This window comes from Emydura macquarii, unplaced genomic scaffold (genome assembly GCF_026122565.2).
Source record: "Emydura macquarii macquarii isolate MOO-44397 ecotype Brisbane River unplaced genomic scaffold, CSIRO-AGI_Emac_v2 contig_499, whole genome shotgun sequence".
NCBI classification, from domain to species: domain Eukaryota; kingdom Metazoa; phylum Chordata; order Testudines; family Chelidae; genus Emydura; species Emydura macquarii.
In genome coordinates, this window is record NW_027130636.1 from 12,309,377 (window position 1) to 12,334,401 (window position 25,025).

General features: G+C 39.2%; 1 protein-coding gene across 4 annotated transcripts in view; it reads right to left on the reverse strand.

Annotated features, from left to right (window-relative positions):
* The window catches only part of SPSB4 (splA/ryanodine receptor domain and SOCS box containing 4), a 276,718-nt gene that overhangs the window by 87,338 nt on the left and 164,355 nt on the right, over positions 1–25,025 (reverse strand). For 3 of the 4 annotated variants that reach the window (XM_067538952.1, XM_067538951.1, XM_067538950.1), the window contains exon 3: positions 9,825–10,225. The exons of the other annotated variant lie outside the window; for it this stretch is intronic. In XM_067538952.1, the coding sequence (XP_067395053.1) occupies positions 10,095–10,225 (131 nt within the window). In that variant the 3' untranslated portion in view covers positions 9,825–10,094. Of the gene's footprint in view, positions 1–9,824; positions 10,226–25,025 lie in introns of those variants that run through there. 4 annotated transcript variants of the gene reach the window in all.

Below are 25,025 nucleotides of genomic sequence, written 5' to 3' on the forward strand. Positions count from 1 at the left end.
CTGTAAACCTCCCACATATTTTACTCCATAGTATAAAGCATGGTTAATGGAGTTACACGTTTGGTTTTCACTAGATTCAGCATTAATGAAAAAGGTCCTTTTAAAAAAATATACAATACAAGACATGGATCAACAGAGCTGCAGGTGCCCAACTCCTCTGTACATCTAGCTCTAACTGCGCTCTGAGTGATTCAGAGTACTACGTTGTACTCTGAGTAGAGTTCTGCACAGTGCATATGCACATGTATGTAAAAACACGCAGATTATTTAAAGACCGATCACATTCAAGAAAGTGTCCAGTTGTTATCATGCTGACAAAAGAACCTAATTCTAACATTTGAAATACACTTAGTTATACATTACATTCTTGAAAACATTTGAATAGAAAACTAAACTGCAAATAGTTTAGTTATGTGTATAATTGTCTTTCAGTCCTCAAGAGCTGATATGGAGCAAAATCAGCATTTTACAGAGCTAGTTTGTATTGGTAGCATGTATTTATACCATAGACTCCCTTTCAGCAGCGCAATACGCTGCCTAGAAATGATAGATTTAATATGGAAGTTACTTTTCTGAAGATTTGCTTTCAATTATTTTAATCAAAAGGGAATTTTATAAAGAAGACACATTCAAAATACATGCAATATTAACAGAATTAACTACCAGTGTTTCTATTAGAGGAGCTGCAGAGTCACTGGTAAGCTGTCCAGTAGTCACTGTGACCCAGAACTATTAGCAGTTCACCTTTTGATATCCTAATGGAAAAAACTCAGTTGTGCTTTGTGACATTACTCAGGCTATAATCTGGACCGATGAACAGCTGTGTCCCCCCAGTTCTCCAACTTGGGGTGCCTTTTACACTGCTTTATTGTGAGAGTTACCACTCCAGGTCTCCTCACGCAGAGTCTCCAGCGTGTAAGTTACTCCCAGTGATAGTATATTAATGCTACAGCAGCCACTCATGAATTATACTGCAAAGCAACACCAGCAAATTAATGCTACAGCAGCCACTCATGAATTATACTGCAAAGCAACACCAGCAAATTCCCAGTTCCAGACTTTCCCCCAGAAATGCACATCTTGTACTTCCCAGCTCTCTCCTAGACAATACAAGCTCACATAAAGTCCATCATTATATTAAGAAAAATTATATGCACAAATCCTGTTATCCCAAATGGAGTTTCCCAAACACTTCAATCCAAATACATTAAACTCTTCCCAAATACAGCAGAATACCACTGGAACTAAGGTTGAGACAATGTCAAATACAAGTATGTCACATTTTAAAGCTACCTTTTTATTATAATCCCACGGACAGGAAGCCCCAAATCTAAGGGACACAGATAATGAAAGCTCTAAGCATGAGCCTAAGATTCTGATTAGACCAACTGCATTGTGCAATGAATGTCTGAGAAATAGGAAGATTTTAAAAATCCAAGTCAAGCCACTTTCTCACTCATTCGTGTAGGGCTATTTGACCTTCCTATGTCTCACTGAACTCCATGCAAACTTGGGTAAAGGAAGAAGACTTCCCCTCCTCCCCACGACAAAGGAACCAACTTACAAGTTGAAGATTCAAACAACAGCATGAATTACTGGCCCATTCTTTTAAAGCCTATTTGGGATGGGTGGGTCCACTTCTGGGCTTACTGAGTTCTATTGATTAGGATGCATGCTATATATGATCCTGAGGAGGGCTTTTCTTGAGGTTTCTCATTAAAGATATTGGCCAGGGTAGTTTTGATGCTTCCTCGAGGTACCCAGGGTTGGGACACATCTCATTACCTTACCATGAAGAAATCTAGTCTGTGCCTGCTGGGGGCAGCTCCCTCATTCCACCAGCCAAATGCCACACAAACAAACATTCCCCTTCCAGCCTACACAGATTCTGTGATCCCTCTGCAGATTAGCAAGAGGCACATTCCAACCCCCAAGAACTCTGAGTTTCCAGCCCCTTATCCGAATGGGCACTTACAGAAATCCCATATTACATATAGCCAGACAGACAGACAAGCATCTCCTGCCTGAAAGTAACTTATTTATCACCTTCTGGTGACCAGCTCCAACTCACAAGCTTTAAGAACATAATTTTCAGTATAAAAACATAGCTGCTTACATACATTTTGCAACAACTATAGTGACGAGCAGAGAGCTTATATGCCACCCTTTGGTGAACTATTATGTTAATACCAGACTCAGGAGATCCCAGTAACCCTTATGCACCCTCTTTGCCTTCTAGTTGCCACCAAGAATTCCCCGGGTTAGTTAGCTAGTTATAATTTGAGCCTAAAGGGATTCAAGTAGATTTGGTCTTACTACACGGGACTGTGGTTTGCTGGTATTAGCGGCTGTCTTTCTTTTTACTACAAGGAAGGGTAAAAAGTGATTTGAGTGAGAGGCAACACTGGATTTTTATAAGCCATTTTGAAGATGTATATCAATGGGGGTGGGAGGAGAGGATTGTAAAGTAACACTTTGCACTGAGGAATGTAGACATGGAATATTTTTTGCTAACTAATATCAATATTAGCACACATAGAGAGCCAGTCATTGCATCTGAGCCACAGCGCATAGATAAACACACCACTAAAAGGAGGACCCATCAAAGAGCAATTTAGAACACAAGAAATTAGGAGTTCCCAGAGAAGCTACGTAATTGTATTTGGCAAAAGCAAAATGAGTGATACTGTATACCAAAACGAAGGTTTAGATTTTAATGAGAATGCAAAGGGTGAACTCTCAAATTCCATCTTGACCTAATAGTGTGAGAGCTCATACTTTTTGGGAAAAGTTGTGATGAATCCTCTCACAAAATCCACTGAAAAGCAAATCCAAAGATGCTTTTTAGTCAGAATCCCTTATCAGAGGTAGATTCAGCTTCTAAAACTGAGCCATGGCAGATTGTGAACAGATGACATGACCCTTTTGAAAAGTGGGGGAAGTTTAGAAACCAAACACAATCTAATGCAAGACATTTGAGAAACGGGATAGAACAGCTGGCTTTGATACAATTGTTTTTTAAGCCAACATACACTGTTACTTTCAAGAAGCCTGCTCTACTACTTTTGTGGTCTTTCCACACCAGTGGGTCACTCTGAGAAGTCTTGTACACTAGCCGATTAGGAAACCATATTTAGAAAAAGTGACTAAGTGAAATTAAAAAAAGGCCAAATTAACTTAGCCATTGAAGGGTCACCATCAACCTGAACTTCAGTAAACTGTAAAAAAAAAAAAGCTTTAAGTCATTTTAGGTGCTATATCTGCTTCCCCCAATCTCCTCCCCCCCCCCAGGTCTTACTGTAAAGTTTTCTGGTGTTTGTGCTCTTTAATTTTTTCTTCTAATATAAATCTGTATTACCCCCTTTGGAAGTGTGAAAAATCCACAAATACAAGAAGGAGAATAACTAGAGAGAGGAAACAGGGAAACCGAATCCACAAAAGTCCTGAATCAGTAAAAGTAATAAGCACATGCTGAAATCCATCCCTCTGCAGCAGAGCACTTAAGCACATGCTGACTCCAGGGACCACAGTGCTATCAAATGCAAACCTGACATTGAAAAGAGTTCTTTCTCCTCTCTAACCTTTCAGCTACAGTAATTTTAGTTGCTACTCATAACTATATTCAGACAAGTGTGTGATTTTTTTTAAAATTGGTGTCCAGATAAGTAAAGTGGAACCTATGAACTGATGAATCAGATATAGCTATCTTCTCTTCCAACAATGTCATTAACAAAAAATAGTGGAGATACAGAAAGCTTGCTTCATAACCAAACACTAAACTATAATTAATAGACTTTACATTTTGCAAGATGTTTAGAATTTCCTCCTCTGATCTATTCAACTTTTAACCTTCATTTGTTTATACAAGCCGAGGGTCAATAGGTCATAACTCTAAAATCAGCAAATTATTTACACACATGGCAGCCTATATCAAATCAAACAGAAATGCAATCAAGGCTACAACCATGAATGAAACATTAAAGCTACTGATTCAGCTGAAATAAAACTAATATGATATAATATGTACATAATATGTGCTGCTGAAAGTTTGCAGCACAATACAATCAAGTTTGAACTAATGGAGCAATTACTAGGTTATGCTTTCAAGGACAAGCATGCAGGTTCACATCCAATTTCGTTACCAAAAATAACTTAATAGGTTTAATGCTTGTTTCATAAAGTGGCAGCCTTTGCAGATGATAAGATACTGTTTTGTAGAGGGCTTCCACAGATCCTGATTTATATAAACCTGGCAGTGTTGTGATTGGTTAATGTTTGTGAAGTGCTATGAAGACGAAAATTATATGCATTATTTACTAAATTTGTTGGGGGAGGCCTTCATTGCATCTATGTTCACAACAGCAGTTCCTATGTTTTTTTAAAAACCCATTTGTACGTCATATTGGTGGCTAGATGATACATATTTTACTAGATGATATATATTTTACTGGGTTCAACTGGTTAGAGAGTTTTTATATCCTGTAGAAAATATTTGCTACTTATAGCAGGATTCAGGTTGAATACTAAAAAGTGCATTGTTTTGTTTACAATTCAGCAGTCTTGGAAAACATTATAAGCAAAACGTCTATTTAAAAGACTAAACTGTGCTCTTAGTTTTAAATTTTTCAATGTTTGTTGAAAAGCTCCTCTGAAAAGACCATTCTAACTTGAACATATGAGCAATGACTTGTAAAATAAAAACTATACAATTGTGTATAGGTTAATGGATTCAGTAAAACATGTTAAAAGCATTAATTCATAGCTTTTGCAAAATGTATACACATAATAGTTCTGAAACCAAGTCTTTTTATCATCTATTTTCCTATGCAGTTTTGATGGGCACAAGAATGTATTTTTGAAAGCTGATTGTAATTCAGAATGAACTGAAGCAGTGAAATGTGTAGGGAGAGTGTTATCAAATATGTATAGCTACTTTAAAAATATGCTGGAAGCAGAAGCCAGGCTCCTTTAGATTTCCGAAGCTATTCATGCAAATAGGAATAAATAAAGTAAATGAAAGCATGGCATGATAAATACCCAGTTTGACACACAATATAGATGTGAACCCCAAACAGTTTCCCAATTCTGTGGAAACACTGTGCTGTCTCATTTTCACCTGAATTAGCCTAATAAAAGATTTTATATTTCAGGAAACAAAAAATACCAAGAAATCACCAAGTTAGTGTGCTGCATACATCAAGGAAATTGGCATATCCTGATAGAACAGGAAATATTATACACCTCTTCTGCACCTGATCGTGCAGAGATGTATGCATGTGCTTAATTAAGCATCTGCGTAATCCCATGAACTCAGCATATACATAAAATTTACAGGATCAGTACCTTTGTTACTAAGGGTCTATCATAGGATCTAACAAATTTACTTACGGGAAAGGCACCTGTGCACATTGTCGTTTGTCCATGCATTAATCACCATATTAGAAAAATGTGTGTCTTACTTGAAATTGTCCTTTCTTGGATTAATGAAGTCCACAGACATAATATTGGTTTCTATTCTCTGTAGCTTTACAGGCAGATTAGACCTGTCAATCAGTGGCTTCACCTCTGAGAAGCTACCAGTTGAGACATTTCCATAGTTTAGGAATTCTTTAACCTCCCTAAGGGTGAGGAGAATTAAGACTAAACAGAACAATCCTCTTGCACAGAAAGGAATTCAGTGAACAACAAACTGCTTCAATTAATAATCCCATATTTTGTCACAATTAACAGCCTATTCAGAGAGAGTGGGATCTGCAGACTCCAAGAAAGGAAATTTGCAAGTAAAGCACAGATAAATTTTCCTATTCTCATCTAAACTGAGGTCCACAGGTATATGACACTGGGACTTTTCATAGTAGTGTCTACTTGGGTAGACAATATTATAGTTATGCAAAAGGGTATAACCCTTTCCTAGCAGTTATTGGGAGCACACATCTATTGAAGGCAGTATCAGATGATGAGTGGATATCCAACTTGTGGAATCTGGGGAAGGTATGAACAGATAACCAGGTAGTTGCTTTAAAGATTTTCTTGCATGAAGCATATGATCTTTCTGCCCAGTAAGTTGCCACAGCTCTGAGTCAGCGAGCTGTGATTTTGGAAGACAGGAGTTATGGTTTTTTTACTTGTATGCTTCTGAGATATAATATCCTAGTCACCTGGAAATGGAAAAATTTTGAAGTCTTCTTTCCCAAAAAGACACCAGATGATAAAGCACAAAAAAACATTTATCTTTCTGAACTGAACTTTGTGGTAAATAGATAATTTTGAGAGCTCTGTGGGCATCCAAAGTATTCCACAATTTCTCTCTGAAGTGTGATGGAGCTACGCAGAAGGATGGAAGGACATTTCTTTGTGGTCTGTGGGGCCTGGCGTTCATCTCTGGTAAGAAAGAAGGGTTGGTTCTGAGCATCGCTTTAGTGTACTTGATGTATTATTGAGGTTCTAGGAAAAGGGGTCCTAATTTAAGACATGCTGTGAATGGGTGCGATTGCTATAAAAAAGGCTACTTTAGCAAAATCATGAGACCCTTTCATGAGAGGTTCAAATGAATGGCCTGTAAGGGCACTGAGAACTAGTTTAAGAACTCATGAAAGAACTTCTGTACACTTTGTGAAGATGTAGAAGAGATGCGGCTCTCAAACAAACAATCCAGGGCACACAGGACATCTAGGTAAGACAAAATCTGCCACTTGTCTACTGCACAATGGATACTAGACAAAGCAGCTATTTGACCTTCAAGAGTCTGAACTGTCAGTCGTAGCCTGAGTCCATCTTGAAGTAATTTGAGATTCTTTGGTAGAGATGCCGATGCAGGGATAACACTCTTGTCTGGACACCAGCCTGGTGCCAGGACACCTCAACCAGGCCCTCAAATGCACTGAGTTAGTAGATTTTTTTTCCTGGAAGCTGGAAGTGTGGATAATATTACATCTTTTGCATAATCTCTTTGGTTTAAGAGGATCTGTTCAAGATATGCATAACTTTGGAATGCAGGCCTTCCTCCCCCAGAGAAGGAGAACTTGGTATGTGCTTCCTAGCTCACAAATACAGGAAACAGCACATATCTACAGCCTGGTCTTTTCTGCATTGATTTGCTATGGTGCACTCTGGGAGGTTGAGCAGGTGAATCAGGTACTGAGGAACATGGGCCCTGGTGCAGTCTGAAAATGCATGTGGCTTGAGGGTAAGAAATTTTGCTTTGCACCTCCTAGAGTAATCTGCTGAATCAGACTCTTCAGAAGATGAAGAGGCTTGAGGGGTCTGAGACACCTCTTTCTCATGCCTCCCCTTGATCCTCCGCTGGAGGAGAGAAAAATTTCAGACTGATGGTTCCCTGGGATATAATATCATAGCCACTGGAGGGGCGGTGGAGGGACTTCTTGCTCAGGTCAAGAAAGTTGTTCAAAGAAGAGGTTCAGATTGGAGGGTTGTACTGGACTGGGTCCAGGGGGGGCTTCCCAGGAACCCATGCTTTATTTAAGGGTGATTCCTGGACATGGTCTAGAGATAGGCTGGTTGCACGGATCAAGGCTTAGAGGTTAAAAGAGAATTCTTGCTCCACTTGCTGCACTGGGAGACGGAGTTGGGCTTACGCTACCGATCAGGAATAGCCCTGAGCCACTGCAAAGTTGGTCAGAGAGCACACTGCAGAATAGAGGGAGAAGTTAGGGCTGAGGGCTTATCAGGCTCACTGTGCTCTGGATCTCTGGTAGTAGCTCCGTACCGCTGCACTGCATGGTCAACAGATAATGAGTGCAGGCTGTGGCAGCTGAGCTGAAAGTTCCCTTTGGCCCTTTGATGCTGTACTTTAACATGATGTTATGCTCCCCTCATGTAGCAGGAGGGAACCACTGCTTGTGCCAGTCCTGGGGCAACTGCTTGTGCTGGGCCTGAGCAATTTTGCTGCTGAGGTGTTGCAGCTGCTTGCTGGGAGCTCTCCTGCTCTGGGAGGCAGTCTGCAGGAATTCTTCCCAAGCCTAAGCACATGGGATGGGATGGGTCTTCACAGAACAGGATCAGATCCCCATATAACTCCCTGATGGCTGAGACAGAGTTTTGGTTTTTCTCTCTCTTCTTAGCCTTCCTGTGTGGGGGTGTGAGGGGACACAAAGTCCCAGTGACTATGGGGAGAAACAGAATTCCCCCTGCCAATTAAGGCAAACCCTGAGAACCTGGAGATATTAGAGCCATTTTCTCTTCCCTCACTATAAATTTGTTCTGCAGCAAAAGGGAGCTGCTTTGCCTGCCTGCAGCTGAACAGGTAGATGAAAAACTGGTGGTTTCTGAGAGGTTCTCCTCTGTCACTGATTGATCTGCCTCCAGAGAGAAGAGACCCAATGTCATGGATCAGTGACCCTCATTACAAATAAGAAAGTCATTATGGATATGCAACTATGTTGTAAATGGAGAAATGTTGACTTTTTAAATGACAGCCTCTGTGATTGGGATTTTCAGAGAACTCAGGATTGGCCTACCTCCCCTGCCACTGAATGAGTGTTCTACCACCAATTTCACTGGGAGTAGGATTATGCCACTGCTGAGTACTTTTGAAAATCCCAAACTGCATGTATACAGAAAATTAAAATAATAGTTTCTCATGCTGCTTTTAATAACTATGGTATAAAATACACATTTTCAATTTTTTTCCCTTCCAGTTTGTGTCCAGTTTTGCTAGGTTGTGTAGGGTAACCAGATAGCAAGCATAAAAAAAATCAAGAAAATTATTTTCGGGGGATGCAGGGAGAGAGATGGATAGCTGCCTATATAAGACAAAGTCACTAATATTGAGATGGTCCCAATAACATCAGTACATCTGGTCACCCTAAGGTTGTGACAGGCACAAGAACCTTAAATGTCAGTTTGCATTTTTCACACCCTTTCTGGCAATGGAATTGATTTAATACTTGCTCTTTTTTTCATGCTCTCGGACTAATGATCCAACAGGCAAATAGGACAGCAGTCATTTCTCCTAGATTAATAAATTGTATTGATAATAAACAGAAATAACTTTACTTAGAAATAAGGATGCTCTGGGATTGGTGTCATCTGGATAAAGATAATAATTAGCAGATACCAGAGGAAAGGTAAAATACTGAACTACATGGGTGAATATTCTGGTACGGCAATTCTTATGTCCGTATCATTTTATCTAATAAGTAACATTTTCAAACGAGGCTTCTAAATAAAAAGTGGCCCAATTTTCAAGAACTGCAGGGGCTGAGAACCTTTGAAAATCAGATTATTTACAGTATCTAACAATGCGCTAGAACCCTAATTTCAGAAGCCCAGGGCTTGAACATTTGGGGCATTAGTTTTTTCCTACACCTCCCTTGTCAAAGCATAATTGTTCCCTACAAATATACTCAAATAGCAGCACTTTGTCTAGGCTGGATTTAAAATGTTTTATCTGTTGGTCTCAGGATATGTCCCCCATAATCATATTTGTGAAGACATGAAATTGGAAAACCACGATACACAGTATTGGTGAATATCTATAAAACCATGTATAAAGCTTAGTATGTTCCAAATAACTAATAAGCAACTTTGATATTATGCTACAACTTAATGTGACTGAGCACCAGCATTCTGAGACAGAGCTCCTGTACTTCATGATGGCAAAAAGATTACATTATATGAAAGATAAAACCTGGAAGTTCTGTAGCTCAACTCCAACACTGTTAAACATTTCTAGTGTAACAGGATTATGGCAATTATTTAAAAACAAAGGAAACAGTGAAATCAAATTAAATTGCTCTTTGTGTCTTTTACACATATTATATCTACTTTGCCTATTGAAATGGACATACTGATCTTCAAATTGGGATTATAATTTACAAATAAAGTGATGTAATTGCCTAATCATGTTTGATAGCATATACAGGACACAATGGTGAGATATTTATAAAAAAGCCTGCATATAATGCTTTGTTGGTGACTCACTGGTTTTAATTCAACACAGTGTTGCCAATTACAAGACAACATAACACATCAGTGAATAATTCCAATTAGAATAATTGAGTAATGAAATCAAGAGAGAAGTTAGACAGCCCTCAGATTTAAATTAATTCCGATGACTTGAAGAAATAACCTTTTTAATTATGGCTACAGAGAATCATTAGCCATCCTCCTCCACCCCCCCAAAAAAAAATCACTAAGCAGTCATCTCTCACAGCACACACTTGAGCAGTTTGTAACTTCTTAAGAGCCCTCTTCATCCTGAACCCTGAAATTTGAAAGGAGTCATTTCATACATTTCATACTGAAGGATAACAGTCTTTCAAATCAATCAAATTCTATTTCGTTAACAGGGTACGAGGACAGACACAATTAACCTTTTTGCTGTGACAGCAAAGTTTTGCCAGCCACATTCCAATCATCTCATCTTTTTCTTTATCAAGGGATTAGATGACATAATTCCAAAATAATTTTCCACTACGAGATGCCAATATTTTAATTTCAGCCATACTAAATTTTCTTCATACATAGAACCAACAGCCTGATGCACCACTTTATACCTGTGGTTTAGACACTAGTTTAAAATGCCTTTTTTATTTTGTTACAAAGATGGAAAACAAAACTCTTCCAACTACCAATTTGTTCATAATGTATAGTGTAATACAAGACTAGCTCTATAACCTATAATGTATCAGGTTTCTTTGCAGAATTTTGTTTATCTTTGGCAAGTCTGCTACTTCCAGATATTTTTGAATAACTTCAGAACTTGGAGTATCTGAGATGCCTACACTGTAGTATGATATCACCCTATATTCAATAGAGCGATACCATTATATTACTGCATAATGTTTCTCTAGACAAAAGCTCACTGCTGTAATATTGTTGTGTGCCTGATACGTACAAGGCTAGGATTTGAAAACCTGTTAAAATTTCAACACTGTTTAAAAATACATACAACCACATCCACACAAGTTTACTCCCATTCACACAATAGAACCCTTCCTATTGTAGATATAAGTAATGCTTCTTAAAAAGAAAGAAACAAAAAAAACAGTGGAGATCATGATTTTCAACCTGATTACTGCAATGGTCTTCATTGAGTTCAAGATGCAATCAGCAGTCAGTCATAAAACTGATTTCTTCCATCAACATTTTCCAAAAATAAATTAATCTCAGTAATAACCGGTGAGGACACAGAAAAATGCAGGAAAGGGGACTGTCGTATGGAGCCTTTACCTATTAGCAGTTTTTCACGGCTGGATGGGAACTACACCACCTGACTTGGCCCCTTATGCCACCATATTCAATTCTGTGACTGTCAAGTTTTTCTGTTTCCCTGGCAAGAAATAGCCTCTTTCCCCTTCAAGATAATGGGGGGGTTGGAGGTTCCATGGCTCTAGTGGGAGCTAGACAGCCCTATATCTCCTGGGTTTAAAGTCTTCTTCTCCAAAGCCCTTGGCTGGAGTAGGTAGGGGAATCCTGGTCCACCCACTCCACTGGATTGCAGCTCAGGGCCCTTCTCAGTCCTTTGCTGCTTCCTGAGCTACCTCCTACCTCTCCCTCCTCTGTAGGCCTCCCCAGCCTCTTGCACTGCTTCTCCCTCTTTGGCGCTTCTCCCGAGTCTGCTGGAGTGAGACTCTCTCTGCAATCCCTTTGCCTTTCTCCTCAGGAGTTTCTCCTCTAGCTGAGGTCCTTAACCTTTATCATGCCCAGGTGCTTCACTGCCTAAGCAACTGCCTCCCATTTATTCAGTGAGTTAACTATTCCAGGTCAACCTGAGCTTCCTCATTCCCTCTAGTTGAGCCAGTCAGAGGTAGGCTGCGCCCCTGACCCCTTCAGTGAGCCAGCTACCTCTGACAAGGCTATATCTGGTAGCTTCACATTATGAAGCACTCACGTATTAGCACAACACATGATTAAAACAATACAGGTCTTACAAGCCTTTCATAAGACATAATTTGATCATGGATGTGCTCAGCCCTGTCAAAGACAAAGACAGTTCCTGCCTGGATGACATTTATAATCTAGAAGATAGAGATAGGGCAAAATGCACTGAGATAAAGTATCACCTCAAATTTTTTCCTTTCCCATTTTACAAAAGTGTTGATGTGTTTAAGGTATTTGAGCAATGTAGATTAGTGCTTATGGGCATCATGGAAGGATTTCAACAATGACAAAGAAGCCAAGTGTAGTTGTATTAATAAGCTGATGCATGGATAAAGACGAACAGATGGATAGAAGGTCCAAAAGCATGGTCTGTAAAGAATTCTGAAAAACTTCAGCCATTCAAACTAGTGGTTATTTTCATAAAGGAAATTTTCTCACATCAGTGGCTGCACTATGCAATGTAGTACAATCAAAGGTACAAGATGGTCACAACTGATTAAAGAAATCATGAGTCTCTTAATGAAACTACAAATTTCCCCACCAAGAAACTAAAGGATAGCATAGGGAAAAGACTTTAAATATAAGTTAATTTTTCAATATTTCTATTTCATGTTTAATACATTCATCTTGAATCAGCACAATGTAGCAGAAAAGGCAAATATAAAAAACGTATGGGAAAAAACATTTCAGGACATGACTTCAAACCACTTCCCTTTGAGCAATACAAAAGTGGGTAGCAAAAAAAAATTCTTTGGAAAGATTACGCTATAGGGAACACTAGAGAACAGTAAAAGCATCTTAAAATATGAACTTGTAAAAATGAATCATTAATCTACAGCAACTTCATCAGAGACAAGACGTATTGTCTAGACTTTATTCCCGGAGGATATTCCAAATTATGTCACAATACTGTCAAGCGCAAGTACATGTGCGTGTATGCACATGCACACTTCTTCTGCAGCAAAATAAATAAGCAAGCCAATGGATAATCTATTGCAGAAGCACAAATATTTGTACTAGAGCTTGGATTTGTTCATACTCTACAAAGCCTGACAAGAGTGCAAACACTTAAAAGTTAGAAAATGCCAAAATTAAGGTTGACTGTGCAACATTAATTTGGCCCCCTTAAGCATATGACAATCTTTAATTACATGATCACATACTGTTTTTTCCACAGGATTCCTGACTCATTCAGTGCATCGAACGAACGGTACACATTAAATGTGGTGCTAATCGTTACTTTGCTTTATCCTCATTTTGCAGTAAGACCCATGCCTTATTTACTGCACACTACTGAAACCCTGCTCTGAAGATTGAATTATTAAATTTCCTCTCAGGTTTTTCTAGGACACTCACCACTACAGTATTTGAGTGCTTCTCAGATATTAATTAATTTATTTTCCCAATGCCCCTGTGAAGTCAGGGAGTTTGTTGTGTTAATTTTGATGGAATAAATGATTCCCAGAGAGTCAAAGGTGTTACTGTACAACACTAACCAGTTAAACATGGCTCAGGGTTTTGAATATAGAGACCTTGGCCTGCTTTGCAAGCACACCAACCTTTTAAGATATAGAAAAAGAAAATCATTAAAGCAACTGAAATGTAAAGGTTCATTTTAACAATATCCCTTAATCCCTTTCCCTTTAGCTGTAGAGTTTCGATAGGAAAAAAACGAGTTTTTAAAATGGTATTAAAGATCTTAATAACTGTCCATTGGGGACAGGGAGAAAATGTTAACTGAGGGCTTGTCTAAACCAGCAATTAGACCATGGAAAGCAAAAGTGTTAATCTAGCTCACTAGCCGGCTGAGATCAAACTGCTCACATGCATGTATCCTGCTGATGCCCAGTAGGTTCTTTAGAGCACTTTGAATTCCTCTTTGAAAAAGGGAATAACCCAAAGTGCTCTAATGAACTATTAACGTGCATTATCAGGGTGCACGTGAGCAGTTAGACCGTTGCAGGCTAAAGTGGGGTAGATTAAAACCCCCCACTTTCTGCAGTATTGTTGTTAGGATGGACAAGCCCTGAGATGTTCTGGAGCTGTTGTTTTTATTGTGAAAGTTCAGTTCTGCTTCCTTTAAGACAAAACAAGACAAGCACACACAAAAGGGGACAAAGAACAGCAAAGAGAGAATGCAGCTTCTATCTCTGGGGTGACTCTTACTTGCAGCCTTGCTGTTGGAGAAATAGACATAGCACAGTCTTTTCAGCTATTCAAAGACCCGTCAATCCTGTACCCGGGGCTGTTTAGAGCATTGCTTTTAGCTGCCTCTCTAATCACAGGAGCTATGAAAGAGATTGGGTTGGCCAATGAAGCCAGACTCCGATTAAGGCGGCAAAAAAGAGAAAGAGAAAGAGAAAAAGAAAAGAAAATGAGAATAAGGAAAGGAAAAGGACACCCAAAAGTGGGGGGAAAAGTGACAACAGAGACCAAAGTCTCCCATTTTAGGTGATATTCAGGATCCAGCCACTGCTGGTAGAGATGGCGATACCATTTGGGTTCCTCTCTCTGCCCACTTCAGGCAAGGCGTCTCTCAGGATAAGGACAATTAAGGTCCAACAGTATCACAGTATATCCTGGTGTCCCAAGAGATGGTGGGGGTGGCAGCCAGGATTTTCCATTTTCCAGTCTGTGTTTTGATCCTCCCGCTGAAGTCTCTTTTTAAAAGGACCCCAAAAGAGAGTGATGGGTGGAATAGCCCATCTGCTTATTATTTTGTCCACCAATTAGGCCTAAATTTCCAACACACCAATTTTGGACCATTGATTTCTGGTCCCAGAGTCCTCTGGTTTACAGTCTGTGAGTTACAGTCTGTGAGTTAGATCAGCAGGCCTTTTTGTCTGGACCAAGCCAATATGTTGTCTCCCTCCAGTACTTTTTCCTATCAACATTTGTGGTAAGTAATTGCAACATTTTATAAACTTTATTTCACTTTCCTCAGTTGAGCTCACAACTGGAGTAGGACCACGAGACCCCAAGTACAAGTGGTATGACCCCCGTTTTATGGATGGGAGATACATTGGATATTAATGTCTATGTGTGTGTGTCAAGTGCCTCTGCAGAGAGCGAGGGCCTGATTTTTCATCGTTCATAGCTTTCTATACCACTTTATATGTTTTCACTCACTGCTGCTACTGAAGTCAGTGGGAGCAGGGCTTTGCTCAGCACTTCTGCAAATCAGGAACCAAGAAAATTAGGAACACAGTGACCACAAGTGAAAAGATCTATTTCGGTGACTTACTCAGCATTACAAAGGACATTTTTAATGGCGACAGGGAAAGAATCCAATTCTTCTGGGCAGCATTTAACTAAACTTAAACATGACACCATCCCTTCTCCTTCTTTTACCCCCCTGCCTCCTTCCCTGCACACCTTTCAGCTTTTGCTACAGACAAGGCAGGGGTCCTAGAGACAACAGTCTCATTCTCTACACAACCCTGACTCATCCCCAGAACAGGTCTCATGCACACTGAATGAGGCAGGGGTCCTGTGGACAAAATAGAATGTGATCATGTAATTAAAGATTGTATCATAATGCATACACACAAGAGGGTAGAGGGGCAAGTTAAGATTGCACAAGTGACCTAACTTTTGAGAGCTTGCCTTTGTAATGCCAATAATGGTCTTTTAATGTAATTTATTTGTTTTTAAATATATTATGTAGGTTAGGAAGATGAAGGCAGAAAAGAATAAATTAATAAACAGGAAAATAGAAGATGGAAGTGCTGACAAGGAAAGATGGAAAACAGAGAGACAAAGAGGGAATAATAGGAAGAAAGAAGAGGACTTTGGATGGTTGGGAGTGTAAAGCTGGCAGTGAAGGAATTGTAATGGGGAGAAGCAGAAGGTGATTGGCTCTTTGCCCCAAATCTGTAGACAGTTGTGTAATTTTAAAATGACAATGTAAAATATAGCTTCAGGTTGTTGAGAAAATGAGAAGCTGCAAACAAAATTGGGATTATAGAAGAAAAGTGTTTGCAGGAGAAAAATTCCAATTAGTTGTATAATTCCTAAAACAGAAAGTGCAAATGCCATTTTAAAAAAATGTATCCAAAAACTGGAGACTGCTTTTTCACAGTGCTAGCTAATTACTACCACGACTCTCCAGTTGCATGCCTGTGAGAAATGCCTTTGCTAAGAAAAAAATTCAAAATGGGATTATGTTGTATGTATGTTTTTAAAGTACCTCTTATACATATCAGAGTACTGTCTTATTTGAATATCACAAAAAAACAGGTTTATATTGACAAAAAACATATCCATTAAAAAACTCACTGAAGATGATTTAGAAGGGAAAAAATTGCAGTAACTGAAGACACTGTCATAATTCTTTCTGTCCATTGACAATGCTGCATTTTGTCTTGGATTATGAAGCATGAATATTAAATACAGAATGTTATAAAAGAATCTAACAGATTAGTGTTCTTTCATTTAAAATAAACTAAATATATAAAGCTAAAAAAATAAGAACATCCCAGGTGCAATCATAACAAATCTTTGCACTATTGGTGTTCTTCAGGGCAAACGTGTAAAGGGAAAATTTGTATTTGATTAGAAACTAAAGGTTTTATCCTCAAGATGGCACTTGGCAAATTTTAAAATTGAAATGTCTGAATCTGCCCCATTGCTACAAAGGTAGCAGTGGACACTGGTTCCCAACCTGCCTCCCATAGGTTTGCCTCCAAGTGCAGGAACAGCTCTGGGGTGAGCTAGAATTTGTCTTTTCTTGCTTGCCTGCTAGGCTGTGGGAGGACAAAGATAGCAGAATAAGAGCTCTAATAGTTATATCTGAACTGGGTAAACCATAGCAAAGGGTGGCTTCCCTTCCCCAACCACCCAGGGCAGCTCAGAATGGGATGGAAGGGAAGATGTTGAGAACCAAACGAATTGTGGCTCCCTGATTTTCTGCTCATTCTCTCTCCAGCATAGCCTGAAAGCTGCACTAATGTGCAGCAGCTGGCTGTGGTCATTAAAAACACTAAATTACTAATCTATGCTTGCACTATTCATAGCAATCGTGTTGAAGAGCTGTAGAATATATAAGACTGACTCAAGGAACAGAGAGTTGAGCAATTGTTATCATCCTACCTGTTCAGTCAAAGTTGGTGTTGAGTTTGAAGCATGCACAAATGTTTATTAATAGCTTTGTTTCTTTTTGGGTGTTAACCAATACAATTGGGGTAAGTATATTCTACATTATATATCGAATAGTGTCTATCAATGACGAGGAGACTTATTAAGAACATTAACATATTTTCTGAGAAGCACAAGACATTATTAGAGACCTCAGTAAAAATCAGTGTACCTTCAGAGTTTACCCACAAAAGTGTTTTGGAAAAGTAAGAATTTCAGATGTGGGTTTTGAATATGTAGAGATTTTCTGTATTTATAAAACACTTCTCACAAAATATGTAAATTTACCTGTGTAGATGTCTGAATTCCGATACTTGTTTTGACAATCACTACAACCTATACAAGGCCTGCAAGTCAATGGAGACTATCATACTTTCAAACAAAAAACAGAACCACCAAATATTCATACTATCACATCAATGATACACTATATAACATTTCAAAGTCATTGCCCTCCCTGAATTCTGGCAACAGAAATTCCAAGTTAGTGATTTCAAATAAATTATCCTAAGCTTAAAGCGTGAGGATTCAACCCAAAAATCAAGAAACATCCCAGAAGTCTTGTACATTTAACTCTTGGATCTATGAAACCTTGAATTTAAGTCCACATGGAATTCTGGATTGAAAAGACCCAGGAGGGAACAAGGATATTACCACAGCAGTGTTTCTCTTGCATAGTTGTACAGTTCGTGGTTTGAGAGTTTGATTTGATTTATTTTTTACCTCAAATTAGCTTATCTTTTTTGGAACTTAAGAAGGCAAGAAAGAATTTTTTTAAAGTAACAATTGACTCAGCTGGACACCAGACTCTATACCACTGAACAGTTTCAATCTTGCCAATTTCCATTGCCTCCTGAGTGGTTCAGGGATTTATATCCAGAAATATGTGTTTTCTGTTGCAATTTTCTTATTCTTATGAAAATTATAACCCATTCAATATTCTGATATATAAAATTAACAATTCAGAGTTTTTCTCCCCCTTTGTTTGATTTCTGACCTTTCTGGTCTATTAAAATTTTTTATTCTGGTATAAGTGTATCTTGAATTAAAATTCACAATTCCTATTTAGACAGGAGTTCGAGTGAACTGCAGTTTCTCTTTCCTTGTAGGATTACTATTATTTGAGGTTTGGGGTATCTCTAGTTAGAAAGGATATACATTTTTTTCAGATATTTAAATCTGAATCAGTGCACGTACCAACTGCATGGAACTTGAAGGAACACAAGTTGCAGAAGGGAAGAGTTTGGAAGAGGCACCAGGAAGTCAGTCTGTGTGTATGTGGCTTGAATGCTAGCTTCAGTTGCAGAACCTATGTACACAGTCCTCTGAATGAAAAGCCAGTTTTAAAATGTAGAGTTCTCTCATGTTGTTACCAAGTACGTGGTACATTAAACAGTGTTCAAGATCTTCAGTCTTGCGCCAAGTCATCCTATCTGGGTTTCATTATTAGGTCCGTTCAGTTCACCCATTTATAAAGCTGCATACTTCTGAGTAACACAATGATGCTGGTGTGTCCATGTTGCACCCCACCTTTCTGTATGCACTCTGCTTTGGGAAGCCTGTTAAATCCAGGGTTCTATAGCTAAAGATTGCACATCGTTTCACTTTTTATTCAGGGAGTCTTCATTGCTCCTTTTCAGTGTTGATTCAAAAAATAAAAAAACCCAAAAACATCTTCTGTAGCACATCTCTAAAATAGTAACTATTATGGCAGATAGAAATGCAGCTTCAGTAGAAACCACTGTACTGACTTTACATAAAATGTAAATCCCCCACTATCAACACTAACCTGCCCTCCCTCCATTATTCTGAATTTTTAACAATGTTAACCATGAGTTATAGGGTATGTTTATCTACAACATTGACTATTCCCCACTTCAGTGTCTGCAGCTAGGTTTCCTAAGATTCTTTATTAAGTCAAAGAGCATACGCAATATTTTAATGGTCTTCGGATAAACATATACATAGGGAAAGAAACATGTGGCTTTATATGTGTAGGATGTTTTGTACATTGAAGTGAACTGTTTTAGAAGCTAAAATAGTCATCTCTGAGTCAAAAAGTCTGACCTCCAATCTGTACAATCTCCGAGATAGCAATAGAGCAAATGAGGGTAGAATTCGGCCAAAGGAGTCTGTCCTGAATGCCCAAAGCAAACTTGCCGAAATCTAGACCAATATTTTCAGCTGCAAGTCTGTTGTTTAAATGTGAAAGCGGGGGGAAGGGGAGAGAAGAGAACCAAATAAAATAAAACAACACACCTCGTGAAAGTTACAACATATTATTAATATGTCTTGCAAAATAGCTTCCAAAATTTTTGGATGACTTTTAAACCAGAACTTTCAAAGTTGTTTTTCAAAGCATATGAACTGCCTGAATCCCTAAGTGATTCATAAAAGGTTGAACAGTTTCTGAAAAGTGAATCACTTAGCATCAGATACAACTCCTGTTTTAAATGTGACTTAGGCGAACAACTTAAAAGACACTTTCTCCACCATAAGGAACTACAACTGTGAAGTTTTACATTACATTCAGCTTTGCAGAATGAAAGCCTCCTCATTCAGTCTAGATCAATATTGGTGTCTATTGGATCTATGGATGTAAATGATTATTTTTTAATTTTGGTGCTTTCAAACAGTTTAATGACATACACGTAGGTCTAAATCATCTCTCTACCTAGCCATATACTGAGATAAGGTGGCAAATCTCCTACTGCAGTTCTCAGGGGCATCTCTCAGTACAGAATTCCTTCCCACCATCTTATAGTGTTCATGTGATTTTCTGCAATAGTTCTATCCATTCAAATATTTGATCCATATCAGTGAAAAATATCTTTTCCCAGAGCAACTGAAGCATATAATGCACCTAAATGAGGTCTGAAATTAATTCCTCCTAGGTTACATAGGAGTCATGGTCTTGTCCACTTCAAAATACAAGGAAATTTGCCTTGACCTAAAGGTGCACTACAAATCAGTTGTCTGACAGATGGCCTTTAACTAAAGATTCAACAAAGTTGAACTAGAATTCCCACCCCATGAGAAAAAGTACTAAAAATGGGGTGCAATACAGAATAATGCTTATGGGACACCACAACATATTAATAATAAAAAGGCATGTGTAGTTTGCACAGTTTTTGTACTAAAAGCTTAAACTAAAAGTTAAATAAAATAGAAAAAATTCTGAATCTATTCTACAAAACATTTATTTAACCTCAATCTGTCTAAATGCAACAGTGCAGAATCACTCTGGAGAAATTCTGTGTAGATGTTTAATATGTTTTTATTAAAATCAGTTATGGATTTTAACATTTCTAGATGCTGTTGCTCTATAACAAGTTTATTTAATTCACTTAGACGTTTGTTCACTTTCCAGTTAGTCAGCTGGTTGCTGCAAGCAGGTTTCTATAAAGGACTGCACTAATTTGAATTAGTCTCTGGTAGATTTAAGAGATGCAGGATGAACAAGTAAATCATATATGGGGATTCTTTAAAGAACTCATTAAGAGATGAGTCAACTATAGGAGGTGGTTGTCAGCATACATTTCACTGCAAATAAACTTGAGCTTGATCGTCTACTACATCAGCATGCTAAAGATCTTCCAGGTCAGTTAGCATTCCCCTGGCTACGGTAGCTTTTATGCAGTCCATTTGTCTGAAGATTTGCCTGCTGGGAGATGGACACTGAGCAATAACAGATTCTATTTGCCCCATTGCTTTAGAAGCATCCTCTTCTTTAGGTATCTTTTTTTACAGAGAACCCCCCCCAAATCCATCTGAGCAGTAAGATGCATTTCAGCAGTCTGAGGTCTAGAGCAAGGTGGAGAGCTTGTAACTATAGAGTATTTATGTCTGCCTGCACCATTAGCTGTGGACAGCTTCATCTCTCAGAGGAGCCCCTTAGGGTATGTCTACACTGCAATTAAGCCTGAGCCTGAATGCCCATACTGCAGTTAATCAGCTCCTTAGCCCAAGTACCACAAGCCCAAATCAGCTGGTGTGGGCCAGCTGCGGAAGTCTACTTGCAGTATAGAAATACCATTAGAATGTCCAAGCTCGCCTATGCTTAATTTAGTAAATGGAGTAAATCCTTCCTAAAGGTTAGAATCCCCACTCTGGAATAGGGTTTTGAACTCAGATCTTTCACCTTCCTGGTGAGCATCCTAACCATCAGGCTATTCTGGGGTGGGTTGCTCTCAATCTTTCCTGTTTAAGATGTTCTACTTTGTATAGATACTTAAATATATTCATTATGCACATGTGAGAAGGAGAAAAGAATGACACTGTAGCCTGTTGATTCAGCCACTCACCAGGAAGGAAGATGTGGATTCTAATCCCTCCTCTGAATGGAGCAGGGTTTGCTGGCCTTAAATGGAAGTTTCCAATCTGTCTGCAAAATTCTGAATATTTTTGGAACCACACCAAATATTTTCCCTAAGGAATCGCCCACCTCTATTTGATACCCAATTAAAGTTTGTGGAAACAAGAGGGATGTACTCTTGTTGGGATAATATACTGTCCAGAAAGCACTGGTACCTGTTCCTGCCATTCAATAAAACACAAATTGTCTCTGGAACAGAAGAAGAAAACAGGGAAAATCTATTTAATTCTTACATTAGTTGCCACTTAAAGGTCTCTCAATTGAACAGGACTTTGTTTAGAATCCTGATGTTCATTTACTTTACAGCCTGCTTTTGTAATATGTTTCAGAAAGAGAAACATTAAAACGGTTCACCTTCAATGACACACGTCTTAGCTAACCTATACCCTACAGCCTAGACACCTCAAAGAGCTTATCAAAGCCAAATATCAGAACCTGGGACTGAACTAGTCAGCATAAACAGGAATACACAGAAATGCAGGGGTCATCCCTGACAGTGTTTCAGGAAAATATTTTAAAAACAGTTAAAGCTGAAGCAATTTTGAACCATTATGGAGGCCATCTTTAGCTTTTCCATCTCTTAAAAGTTTTTTGCAGTTAGGACATTACAAAGTTTTATCTGCAAACTTCCCTGAAGAAAAAGTAGATGATGAAAAAACAATATTTGTAGAGCCCTACTCAGGAGAGTGGATCAACACATCACATAGTGACTTTCCCTATTAAGCAATGTTCCAACATCTAAAAATAGCATGTGTGTGTATTATATGTCTACACCAGGGGTTCTCAACCGGTGGTATGCGTACCACCAGTGGTACGCGGATGCCGGCTCGGTGGTACGCGAGGGAAAACCCGCCACCAATTTCACCGCCGAATCCCCCTCTCACCGCCGCCTATAAACCCTGATGCCGCCGAATCCCCCCGCCCTTGCCGCCGCCGACAAACCCTGCCGTCGCCGTTTCCCCCCCTCTGCCGCCACTGATAAACCCCTCCTCCGCCGTTTCGTCCCCCCCTGCCGCCGCCGAACCCCCCCTTCCCCCGGCGAGAAACCTTGCCGCCGCCAAATCTCTTCCCCCAGCCGCCGCATCTCTTCCCCCAGCCGCCGCTCAAAAAGCTCTCTGCCGCCGAATAAAACCTCCCCCTGCCGCGAAGCCCCATCCTCTCTGCCGCCGAAAACTGGGAAACGGCGACAGGGTTTCGGCGGAGGGCATCGTTCCTTCCGCGCAACCCCGCTATTTTACAGAGTCTTACTCGGGTCAGGTACAGTCAGGTGAAGCGGTACTTGACCCGACTGTACCTGACCCGAGTGGTACTCTGTAAAAAAAGGTTGAGAACCGCTGGTCTACACACCTAATAAAACAGCTATGTTTGATGAAGCGAGGAGAAGAGATCATTACGTGCAAGGTCCTAAATTGCACTGAGATTCCACTCAGAGCAATGAGAGTGGGGGCTGGCAATCAGGAAGCCTGGTAGGGTTCCCTGAGTCTCTTTCTTGTCCCTGGTTAGGGCAGCCTAAGGGCTGTTCCAATATATACCAACTGACAACCAGCATCAGGTGGCAACTGTCCTCCAGGTAAAGATGGCCAAAAAGTTGCATGTTCTAGCCACTCTCCTCTCATCCCTCTCAACATAATCGTGGGGCAGGGTGGTATAAGCATTCATGACTTGCTGGCACTCCCCAGCAGAGAAAACAAGGCCAGATTTCATTCCCTTTTGCTGCCAGAGAGGTGCAGAAGCAGAAAATCTTGTCCTTTATTTTTAGCAATGAAGGTATCAGATATAGGGACAGGTATCAGATACAGGTATCAGATAGAGACAAGAGAAGAACAATGCTTTAGAACTACAGTACTGTGTTCAATATCCAAAGATGACAAAGATAAACACTACGATCAGAGAGAATATTATTACATTCAGGTCACAAAGGATTCACAGAGCAGAGCATTTCTGTATAACATATCACTATCAGAATAAATGATGTATAAAGCCCAAGGCCTGTATCAAATTTGTGCCACTGTGACATGAACAGACATTTATCACAAATGTGTAAATCCATCATATAATCCTTCAACTTTATTCCTTTCCCTCTTTGCTAAGCAGCTGTGTTATATGGGCACTGGAGGATTAAAAAAATCATCATCTTAACAAGTATTAAGAGCACTAGATACACTAACAGACAAGGTATCCAAATAACTTGGAAGACACTACAAAAACAATACATAGCTGCAATGTGCATTCTTGAGCAGTGGGGCAATAATTCACTGGCAAGTTACAGCTGATTGTTAGACAGCATGATTTGAGAATAAGTAATACCACCATTTCCACTACATTCTGCAGTCAGCAACATGACACCTGTGTGAACAGGGTACTTCAGAAGATAAAACAAATAAAAATGAGATTTACCTTAAAACGTTTTGATTTGTATATCTAGTGGGTGCATGTCACCATACCCAGGAGATCTGCCTGTTTGCATCCTGAGAATATGAAAAGTTCTTAAAATATTCAAGATCCAGCTCTTACAGGAAGGATGGAACTACAAACTTGTGATCAGAAACACGCTGAATTAGTCAACACCTAGCCACCCAGCAGAGTGGCTCTAAGCTTCATTACACCAATCAGCCAAATTGTTGGGCCTAGACAAAGATACTTCTAATCCAGTCTATTGTAGAAATTAGCCTTTACTGTGCTGACCCAAATTAAAGCCTGAAAAGACACTCATTGATTTCCATGAGTGCAGGATCAAAACCTAGCAGAGCATTTCCATGCCACTGAAAAGAACAAATCCTCTCTCTTTAAGTGAATAGAAGTCAAGAAGATTATCCTTCAACAAACTGGATGGAGGATTTTCTCTTCTATCATTTTATAGGCCACGATTATCATCTAGCATGGTATACCGATATTACCTCTCCCCCTTTACTTATCCATTTTCTAACTTCTCTTTTTTTCTGCTTCCAGGTGGATATCCTCCTCCTCCTTTCTATCTTCTGGTACACACTTGAGTAACCCACAAAACAGCTAAAATGCACACAGTAGTACATAACTGACTTTAACACAACAGACACTTATATTTTGCTTACATACATGATAGCCCCAGCATCCAAAACAAGTTGTTGTATGTTTTCACTTGACTACTTGTACTGAACTTGTATTTATTCAATTTCCAAAAATAAAAGAAGAAAGTCAAATTGTTTAGCACATTGTCAAAAAGAACTCTTTCTAGGTTTCAAATTAATGGCTACAGAAGCTTTGATCATTTAATCTTCCTCCTTTTAAGGTACTAGAAAGTTTCATTTGACTTTTAGATGCAATATGCTTGCAAGGATTGTGCCGATAAATTTTTCTCCCTGGTGAGACTGCTATGTATATGTGTTAAAAGGTAATCTTAAACAGAATCAGATTCTCTAATTATGATTTTACAGCAGCTAGCACATCAAAAATAAGGCTAATGAGCAAAGAATTACTTTTATTGGAGAGAATTTAGACTATCCCATTAGAAGCTAAAAGAAGAAACATAAATCTAAAGGGATGTGTCCCTTCCCGAACTATTAATAGAGAGAGAGAGAGAGAGAGAGAGAGAGAGAGAGCGAGCGAGCGAGCGAGCATGCACATGAGCACATTTTCTATTAAATTCTTCTTTTCCGGAAACAGCCAATGGTTTAATTCATAATGTAAACTT